The following is a 10867-nucleotide window of genomic DNA, read 5'->3' as shown; positions in this document are numbered from 1 at the left end:
TGATGCCTTCTCTCACACTTATAAATTGATCATTAACCCCTTTCACTAGAGACAGGTGCATGTCCCTTCAAAATCACCGTCAAAACAGCTGGACCATGCCCCCATTCCCTTCCTCCCATGCCATCTCTCCACCGGTAACGAGAAAGAAGAATTTCTTGAGATGTGGTTTGCCCTAACCAAGGGAAAAATACGAGGTTGGCAAATATTTTGGATCCATAAACTAATCTTACAATTCCGTAATGCTCGTAAACCAGCAACAATCTGCAGTCTGATTTCCCTCAATCATGAATAGAGAAAGATATTACAATTTTATATTTACCTCCGGTGTAAATGAGATATTCGCAAAATTATACTTTCTTACAATTCCTATTGATAAACCTATCCGGTTGTGATCATTATTGATGGTGCATCAAAATACGATGTAGTGTAATATAACGATTCTGGGCAAGAGACGAGAGTTCATAACTAAATTAAGTATTAAAATTACAATATCTGACGCCTGAAAGATTTATTTACAATTGAGATTAGATCGATACTCTTGAGGGTGTTCTCATGAGAAATGTATAAGGAATGGCGATTTGAACGTAGGAGCATGTATTGATTACTAGGGGTGAGCAAAAGAATTTGACCGAACCGGGAACCACCCGGACCAGTAACTATGGGAAGCTTATGGGCACTTACCACAGTTCACGATTAATCGGTGAATATTGGTTCAGTTGCCGGTTTTAGGCGTGGATCCATCCACCCGGACCGAACCAATCACAAAACTAAAAACCCTAATTACTAATTCCTCATTCTTCAGTATTTCAGCTACACAACGCATTCAAACCACATGAAGAAGCATACTGATTTGTACTGGCCACACAGCACATAGTTGGCACATTTCCTGAAATACTTCCACACCCAAGCATGGTACATTACATGCAATAACCATGACCTGGCCATTAACAAAGGGCCGCTCAGGTCAAACTCTGTTGGTGGAAGAACAAGGATTGCACATTAAACCATCTGAGGACTAGCCTGCAGTCCTCATTCTTAATCAGTGCACATTGTGACTCCATCTCCAGGAGCATTCTAGGTCTAAATGTAACTAAGCCTTCTGAGCAAGAGATGAGAAACAGTGAATCGTAAGGGTCTAAGGAACAAAATAACTTCCTAAGGATGATGAGATTGTTATATTAACATCACTTGTATAGTAGTTTATACTATTTGACAACACTTGCAGTCTTGTAAGGAATAGGAAAAAAAAAGGGAGAGTATACCGCCGGTTCCCAAGTGGGTCCAAGACTAAGTGGGCGGTTTCCGGTTCCACAAACTAAGAACGATCTAATCAGTCGGGTTCCCGACTCCAGGTAAGTGGGAACCGGCCCATCCCGGAACCGATCGCCCCTAGCGATTTGTTTTGTATGCCTGCCACTCTATAAGTAAAGCCAAAGACTCGGAAAAAAAATTTCAGTACAGGCCAAGCATCAACCTGTTCCCTTGAACGCCATGAAAAACTCATCATTTCTCCTTGTGCTTGTTCTCTCAATCCTTCACCTGCCTTCTCAACCTTCCTCTGCAACTCGCACTACTTTGCGCAGAGGCGACTCTCTCTCCGTTGACAACCAAGACGACATCCTCATCTCAAAGTCAGGTGTCTTCTCCGCCGGGTTTTTCTCCGTCGGCAATAACGCTTACTGCTTTGCCATCTGGTTCAGCCATCCACCATGCAGCGGCCAGAATTGCACCGTAGTTTGGATGGCGAACCGCGATGAACCTGTCAACGGGAGGTACTCTAAGCTCTCCCTTAAAACAAATGGCAATCTCGTGCTAACCGATGCCAGCCACGCCGTTGTTTGGGCCACAGATACAGCCTCGCTCTCAGGGTCCAAGACACCGGTTCATCAGTTACAGCTCCTAGACTCTGGTAATCTTGTTCTTCGTGACAGAGAAGGCATTGTCCTGTTGTGGCAAAGCTTCGACTACCCGACCGACGTGCTCCTCCCTGAACAGAACCTCACGAGGAACACACCGCTTGTTTCCTCTCGGAGCAACGGCAACTTCTCTTCAGGCTATTACAAGTTATACTTCGACAACGACAACGTCCTTCGTCTCCTCTTTAACGGACCTTTGATCTCGAGCGTCTACTGGCCAGACCCGAGCCATGTGAGTTGGGAAGTTGGAAGAACAACCTACAACGATAGTAGAGTTGCAGTACTTGATTCCTTGGGGAATTTCACTTCATCCGACGATCTGAAGTTCCTGACGTCGGATTTCGGCAAGAAAACCCAACGAATGTTAAAGGTGGATCACGATGGTAATGTAAGGGTCTATAGTAGAGAAAAAGATGAGAAGTGGGTCGTAACATGGCAAGGCATATCTGATTCATGTGCTGTTCATGGGATTTGTGGACCGAATAGCGTTTGCAGGTACAGCCCAAGTGAGGGAAGGAGTTGCTCTTGCCCTCCTGGATATGCGTGGAAAAATGACACTGATTGGACTCAGGGATGTGCGCCCAAATTCGAGAGCTTCTGCAACAATAATTCCGATTCTCATGTCGATTTCCTGCGTTTGTCTCACCATGATTTCTATGGATATGATAAGGGCTATCGGCCAAACACTACCCTGGCGTCGTGCAAGAAAAAGTGCGCAGATCTTTGCGATTGCAAAGGCTTTGAATACAAATTCAACGAGGACAGTGGGAGCTTCGACTGTTTCCCAAAGATACTGCTGTTAAATGGACATTTTGCATTATCATTACTTGGAAGCATCTATCTGAAACTACCAAAAGCCAATCTCTCTTCTTATCAAATACCCACCGAAGGATTCAACCCACTGCCCTGTGCCCCAAAAGCTCAAGAAGTTATCCTGCAGAGGACGTATCTGAAGAGTCACGCGAGCTCGACACTTGAGATCTTGCTCATTTTTGCTTCGGTGTTAGCTGGAGTGGAAATTGTTGTAGTCTTCCTCACGTGGTCCTTCTTGACAAGGACTGATCCCAACAGACGTGGAGGTTATGCGAAGGGATATCATCTTGCGGCAAGAGGATTCACTAGGTTCACATATGCCGAGCTAAAGAAAGCAACCAGTAACTTTAGCAAAGAGATTGGAAGAGGAAGTGGGGGGATTGTGTACAAGGGTGTCTTGCCTGATCATGGGGAAGTTGCGGTCAAGTGGCTAAACGAGGTGAATCAAGGAGAAGATGAGTTCCTGGCTGAAGTTAGAACTATTGGGGATCTCAATCACATGAACCTGATTGCGATGTGGGGTTACTGTGCGGAGGGAAAGCACAGGCTCTTGGTTTATGAGTTCATGGATCATGGTTCCTTAGCGGAAAATCTTTCTTCCGATCAACTCGACTGGACGAAAAGGTATGAGATTGCGGTGGGATCGGCCAAGGGACTCACTTATCTTCACGAAGAGTGCTTGGAATGGGTTCTCCATTGCGACGTGAAGCCACATAACATACTTCTTGATTCTAATTACCAACCAAAGGTGGCGGATTTTGGATTGTCAAAGATACTCAAGAGGGAGGGACTGAAGAACTCAAGCTTCTCGAGAATCAGAGGAACAAGAGGTTACATGGCTCCTGAATGGGTTTACAATATGCCAATCACCTCCAAAGTAGACGTGTACAGCTATGGGATTGTCCTGTTGGAGCTGGTTACTGGCAGGAGTCCCTCAGGAGGGCTTGCAAATACTGAGGGCGGTGATGAGAATGAGAGCAAAAGGTTGACTTCTTGGGTGAGAGAGAGGAAGAGAACAGAAGTCCCCACGGAAACATGGATAAAGGAAATTGTGGATCCAAGGCTGACAGGGGAATACGACATTAGGAAGATTGAAGTTTTGGTTGCAGTGGCTCTTCAGTGTGTGCAGGAAGACAGAGATGCAAGACCCACCATGAGCCAGGTGGTTGAGATGCTTCTGCGCCTTGAAAGTGAGGATCTGTAATCAGCTTCAAGCATTACCTGCTCGTGTTTGATCTCTAAATAAGTGGACAGTGGTAAAGGTAATATAGTCTTCGGATGTACAAACCTAGGAAAGATAATTTAGTGGGTGTTTATCTCTGTATTTTCTTCTTACAAATCTAGGAAAGATCATTTAGTATGATAGATCCCTGTAAGAGAGATCATTCAGCAACAAGGACCCTATTGATCTCTTGTGAATGTTCACCTCTGGTGCTTATAGTCCTGTCCTATGAATTCACCAACTGAAGACAGGAAAGAACATTTCCAAGTAATTTGAAAGAAAAAAATTACACGTGCTAGTGTCCTAAGAAAGATTGCACATAAATTATACCCAAAACAACACGTATAATAAGTTTGGCATCGTTCATGCCGTGTCCCTTCACTGTGATTTGGATGATGAGTTGTCGTCTTATCCTTTCGTTCTCGCTGAGCACGTTCGACTGAAGTTAATTCCTTCGATAATCAATCATGCAAGCGGACTACCATTTCTACATTTTTCACGGTGAAATTGCACCTGTTGTCTTCCATGATTCATTGGCTAGTACTGAACGTGGACTCCAAGGGCACTAAGGGCCCGTTTGGTTAGGCTTTTCAAATGCAACTTTGGTAAAAAAAATTTTGCAAAGAGTTTTGGCAATTTTTAGTTTTAATATTCCGCTTTTGCCCATATTACTGTTCATCTTCTTCACCGGCGAGGGTGGCCGGGCGAAGCGCGGCGAGGTCGCCCGACCCGAGCGACGGCCGCCCGGGGTCGGGCGACCGCCTGGCGCCCATCACTCCGGGTCGCGCGACCTCGGGTGACGCCGACTCGGGTCGCGACCCGGCGGCCGTCGCCGGAGTTGCGCGACCTGGCGACCGCCGCCCGAGGTCGCGACTCAGCCGACGTCGCCTAAGGTCGCGACCCAGGGCGGCCGTCGCCCGGGGTCGCGCGACCTCGGGCGACCGTCGCCGGGTCGCGCGACCCAGCGACCGTCGCCGGGCAGTCGCGCGACCCAGCGACGGCCGCCCGGGTCGCGACCCAGGCGATGGCGCCTGGGCGGTCGCCCGACCCCAGGTGGCCGTCGCTTGGGTCGGGCGACCTCGCCGGCCCTTCGCCGGCCAGATCCGCCCTCGCCGGCCAGATCCGCCCTCGCTGGCCACCCTCGCGGTGAAGAAGATGAACAGTAACATGGGCAAAATCGGAATAAAGAAATTTGAATGAGGGCAATTTAGGAAGGGAAAAATAAGCTTCAGCATCCCAAATGCTAACTTTCGGCTTTCCGTTCCCCAAATGCTGAACCAAACGGTTCAGCATTTTGGGAAGGGGCTTTCGAGCCCAAAAGCCCCTTCCCAAAGCTGAACCAAACGGGGCCTAAGAGTGTGACATAAATAGTGCCCCAAGCACTTTTGAAAATTACTTACGCACACTATATGAAAAATATTGGATTTAGGATATAATGGGAAGACTGATGCAGCTAAAACTTTACATTGGTTACCATGTGATGTTAATGTAATGCCCATTTGGTGTCACATTAGCCTGTGATACCACATCAACACTAAATAAAACTTGAAAGCTGATGAATGTACAAGCTGGTGGTAGCAGGTGGCAGCTGCAGCTAGTCCAAGTCGAATATTCCATGAGCTTGTCTGTTGCAATAACAAGTTTTCCTCCTTTTTTCCTGCATCAAGTTTATCCTCACTCCATATATCAACACTTAAATTCATTGGTATATCTGTTTTAAAACAATGGAAACCGTATCCATTTAGGACAGCTTAAGACAATCTTTGCTTTTAAATTTCTTTGAACTTAAACACTTCCTTAATCTTCTGTCCTTATAGAAAAACTAAATTATATATCGAAGCGGCCTCTTTGATCATTTTGCTAAGCAAAACCAAAATCTCAAATTCAGCTAAATGAATCCATTTGAAAGAAGTTACACTATGTATCTCAATGATCACGTTAATTTGATTTCTTGCACATTGTTTCTTAATAATAAATTCTTGGCTAATTTCCTTGCCCAAATTTATTTTATTTGTTTTGTCGAACCTTGCCCAAATTGACTTTTGAACATAACTATTGGTATACACTTCTTAATCGGCACATTGTTTCTTAATGATTAATTGATGACTAGATAAGATAGTTGAAAATTTAGCAATTTCCTTTTTGACATTGACTTTTGAACAAACTTACCCAGATAAACTTCTTCATTCTTTATGAAGACATTTTTTTAGAAGGAAAATCGTCCAGAAAGTCCTAAATCTCTTGTACGGCGGCCAATTTAATCATAAACCCTTCAATTGTGCCAATTCAATTTTAAATATTTCAATTTACTAATTTAGTTCTAAACATTTTAACGATTTATCAATTTAGACTTAAATCTTTTAACGATTTGTTAATGGTACCGTTAGTAATTGAAAGTGAATGCTAGGGCTCGGTGACAAAAGAATTTAAACCGGTTTGGGGGCAAATATGGGCTCAATTCCATAAAAAACCCTCAACTTTACACTTTGTCCCAAATATACCCTAAACTTTTTTTTGTCTCAAGAAAAACCACCAACTTTTATCTAAGTCCCAAATCTGTCCTCCCGTTAAAAATCCGTCCAAATCCGTCAGAGAAAAAAAAAAAAAAAACAGAGAATTGGCAGCTGCGGCGGTGGCCAAGCCTTCGCCGGTGGCGACCGCCGCAGCCGTCGGGAAGGAGCGGCAGCCCACGCCTCGGCCTTCCCGAAGGCCAGGCGACCTCGCCGGCCCCGGGCAAGCCGCCGGCGGGCGCGCGGCTCCGATGCACCGGGGCGAGGTCGCTCCTCCCCGGATCGGGGCCGCGCGCCTCGCCGGCGGCTCGCCCCGGGCCGGCGAGGGTCGCAGCCTTCGAGAAGGCCCGGGCGAGGCCGGCGACCCTGCCGACCACTGGGCGAGCCGCCGCGAGGCGCGGCCCCCGATCTGGGGCGAGGTTGCGCCTCCCCGGATCGGGGCTGCACGCGCCACTCGCCGGCTGCCGGCCCGGCCGGCGAGGGTCGCCGGCCTTCGAGAAGGCCCGAGGCGAGGCCGGCGACCCTCGCCGGCCCTGGGCGAGCCGCCGTGAGCGCGCGCCCCGATTTGGGGCGAGGTCGCGCCTCCCCCGAGATCGGGGGGCTGCGCGCCTCGCCAGCCGGCTCGCCGGGGCGGCGAGGGTCACGGCTCTTCGAGAAGGCCCGGGCGAGGCGCGACCTCGCCGGCCAGGCGAGCCCGCCGGCGAAGTGCGCGCGCCCCGATTTAGGGCAAGGGTCGCGCCTCCCCGGATCGAGGGCTGCGCGCCTCGCCCGCGACTCGCCTCATGGGCCGGCGACCCCGTAGGCCTCGCCCGGGCCTTCTCGAAGGCCGCGACCCTCGCCGGCCCCGGGCGAGCCGCGGCGACCCTCGCCGCCCGAGGCGAGCCGCCGCGAAGGCGCGCAACCCCGTCTGGGGAGGGCGCGACCTCTGCCCCAGATCGGGGCTTGCGCCCTCGCCGCGGCTCGCCCGGGCGGCGGGTCGTCGGCCTCGCTGGGCCTTCTCGAAGGCCGGCGACCCTCGCCGGCCCTGGGCGAGCCGCCGTGGCGGCTGCAGCCCCGTCTGGGCGAGGGTCGCGCCTCCCCGAGATCGGGGCTACGCGCCCTCGGCCCGGCTCGCCCAGGGCCGGCGAGGTCGCCAGGCCTCGAGAAGGCCCGGGCGAGGCCGAGACGACCCTCGCCGCCCCAGGCGAGCCGCCGGCGAGGCGCGGCCCCGATCTGGGGCGAGGTCGCGCCCTCCCCGGATCGGGGCAGCGCCCCCTCGCCGGCTCGACGGCCGGGCGAGGCCTCGCCGGCCTCGAGAAGGCCCGAGGGCGAGGCCGACGACCCTCGCCGGCCCTGGGCGAGCCGCCGTGGCGCGCAGCCCCGATTTGGGGCGAGGTCGCGCCCTCCCCCAGGATCGGGCGTGCGCCTCGCCAAGCAGCTCGCCCGGGGCGGCGAGGGTCACCGGCTCGAGAGGCCCAGCGAGGCCGGCAACCTCGCCGGCCCGGGCGAGCCGCCGGCGGGTGCGCGCGACCCCGATCATGGGGCAAGGGTCGCGCCCTCCCCCGGATCGGGGCTGCGCGCCCTCACTGGCGACTCGCCACAGGGCCGGCGATCCCACGCCGGCCCTCGCCTGGGCCTTCTCGAAGGTGCGGCGACCCTCGCAGCCCCCCAGGCGAGCCGCCGCCGGCGACCCTCGCCGAAGCCCCAAGGCGAGCCGCCGGCGACCCTCGCCCGGGGCGGCGAGGGTCGCCGACCCGGGAGGCCCGGGCGTGGGCCGCCGCTCCTTCCCGACGGCTGTGGCAGCGGCCACCGGCGAACGCTTGGCCACCGCCGCAGCTGCCGGTTCTCTATTTTTTTTTTTTTTTTTTTTCTCACGGATTTGGACGGATTTTTAACGGGAGGGCAGATTTGGGACTTAGATAAAAGTTTGTAGTTTTTCTTGAGATAAAAAAAAATTCAGGGTATATTTAGGATAAAGTGTAAAATTAAGGGTTTTTTTTTAATTGAGCCGCAAATATGTGATTTAAACGACACGGTTGGCTTGTACTATTAAGGGCTCAATTGTCCATTCGAGGTACATAACATCATTGAAGTCAAATAATACCAAGTCAGATTTTCTGACAAGTCAACAAACAGAGACGTCTCGTTCTACGTACCAAAAAACAAAACAAATAGAAATTTCTTGAAGTATATGACGATTGAGAATGATACTAGCTATATCTCTGTTGTCACTGAATGTACGTAGAACGAGACATCGTCATTTTCTTACAAGCAGTAAATTAGGAAAAAGCCATAGAGACTGTTATATTCGTTTGGGGACTAGCATGTAGCAACTAGCGCAGACATCCGAATTACAAAAGAAAGATGAGGTATTTGCAGTATACAAAAGAATAGTGGGTGAGAATTACCAAGAACGGCATTGGTTTGGGGTTACTTGTCCGGTGTGATCGCCGTGGCGGTAGTTGTGCTGGAGGCGACACGCATCTTTCTTGAGGCGTGAATTACTACGATGCGGCGAACCAAAAAAAGAGAGAGAAAGCACGCTTAGGGTTTTGTGTTGACTAACCATAGTACCGTTCATAAGTAAAAATACCATTGCTATCTTCTCGAGATCAAAAGACATTAGGTTGCATTGCTCATACAATTGAATGTCGCGAGGAGTGTTGGCCCATATATAAGATGAGATATCAACTTGATGGTGATGACAATTTCTAGATATGCCAATCAAGTTGGGACTAGTACGAATTCGACCCACAAGAGAAATGGCATGTGCTGATCGACTAATGCCAACAGCACTTGAGTCTTGGGATATGGAGCTCATGACCGGAAACGTGAGAACGAGCTAGCTCGGTCCAGTTCGCAGTTCTTAAAAATGGACTCGGTGTTTGGGCGGTCCGATGCCCAGTTCCAATGGAGAGAATCGGAAGGAACTGGACTGCCCAGACCGATTATTTTTTATTTTTCATTTTTTTAAATGTCTCACACATGTCTCCTCAATTCACGCTTTGACTGGACTTGGGAGTGATCAGTCCTCTAAATGCTCCAAATCCAGCCAAACGAAGCCAACTTGCTCTTGTTAACAAATGACAAAAGAAGTGACCCCAGAGATGGGAGAGACTACAGAGACTGAGGTCAACATTCAAGGTAGGCAACCCAAAACTGGTCAAAATTACATTGATTAGGATCTCATCATTCAGGACTTCATATAAATCAAAGAGATAAGACACATGATTTGAAGATCCCACACCAACCAAAGACAAATGACGATAGAAGGTGGCACTTACATATGAATACACGGGAGTGGAGACAAAACGCCTTTCAAGGCGAGACAAGAGCTATCAAACTCCGTTCGCTTGCATCATCTCCCCCATCATGTCTCACAAAGATATTCAGAACTCAGTGGACCCACAGAACTATTCTCTTGAGTTCTGTTTATGCTCGATAAGCGCAATACGTCATCACTAGTTCATTATTGGACGATAAAAGATTTCTTGGTGATGGATTCTCTCCTTGGAACTTGATTGCTTCTATTGGACCGCTCGGAAACCGGACCAGACCGGTCGACCGGTCTAGTCCGGTTCCGGAAACTAAGAATCGGTCCAGTTCCCGGTTTCGAGGTGAGACCGGACTGGACCGATCACCCCCAACCCACAAACCGGAAACATGCAAATATAAGATTCACTATTTCGACACTTAAAGCCACTTTTGTACTGATTTCCAGCATTTCTAATTTGATCTTTTGCTTGAAGGCTTCTTGTCGTCAAACCAACTTCAGTCTCGCTTTGCGTTAAACCCTAAACGAAGTTTTTGTTCTTTTCTCAATTGTAATCATCTCATTATCAATACGAGGACTGTCGTGTAATTCAGAAATTGTCGATCAGAACTGTTATTCAAATGACACGATATTGTTGAGCGTTTGGCATTCGGAAGCTCTCTTTTGTAGAAACAAACATGGGTATTCAAATATAGATTCACTTATAATGTTTCCATAACTTTTTTCTAGACTTTCAAAACTTTCGTTTTAAAAACAGATTGGACGAACAACAGATGGTATTTTTTTTCTTCTTTTATTGATGGGACGGACAGACCTAACCATAATTTCTCTAGGAACGAAATAGGTATATGTCAGAGCGAGAAATAACTCTACGCATGTTTTCTGAATTAAAACTAACCATTGGGTGCTAGGAGGGTCGAATTAAAACATAAAATTAACTCGAATACAACCTTTTTTATGTTTGGATCTTGATTTCGAAATCCTTTCGGAGTTGAAAGGTCTCAATTGCAGTTGTCCCCAAAAGTTTGACAATCTTCGAAGTTTCACCCCTCGCCTTTCCAACTCGAGCTCTAATAAAAAATTCAACACCAACGTGAAAATCATTTGCTTATGTCAGAGATTATGCTTTCGCTTATTCATTGTTTAACGTTTA

General features: G+C 49.1%; 1 protein-coding gene across 1 annotated transcript; it reads left to right on the top strand.

The window, feature by feature from the left end:
* Positions 1-1335: 1335 nt before the first annotated feature.
* On the top strand, positions 1336-4053 carry LOC115685666 (putative receptor protein kinase ZmPK1). The gene has a single exon (XM_030610752.2). The coding sequence runs from the start codon at positions 1492-1494 to the stop codon at positions 3931-3933; it is 2442 nt and encodes an 813-aa protein (XP_030466612.1). The 5' UTR covers positions 1336-1491; the 3' UTR covers positions 3934-4053.
* The last annotated feature ends 6814 nt before the right edge of the window (positions 4054-10867 follow it).

Source organism: Syzygium oleosum, unplaced genomic scaffold (genome assembly GCF_021117445.2).
Source record: "Syzygium oleosum isolate NSW1041296 unplaced genomic scaffold, Sole_v2.1 Sole_v2.05, whole genome shotgun sequence".
NCBI classification, from domain to species: Eukaryota; Viridiplantae; Streptophyta; class Magnoliopsida; order Myrtales; family Myrtaceae; genus Syzygium; species Syzygium oleosum.
The sequence above is the reverse complement of the archived record's forward strand: the minus strand, read 5'-3'. Positions and strand labels throughout refer to the sequence as shown.

Excerpts from the sequence above, each read along its gene's own strand:
- LOC115685666 (XM_030610752.2), top strand. The coding sequence starts at position 1,492 with ATGAAAAACTCATCATTTCTCCTTGTGCTTGTTCTCTCAATCCTTCAC.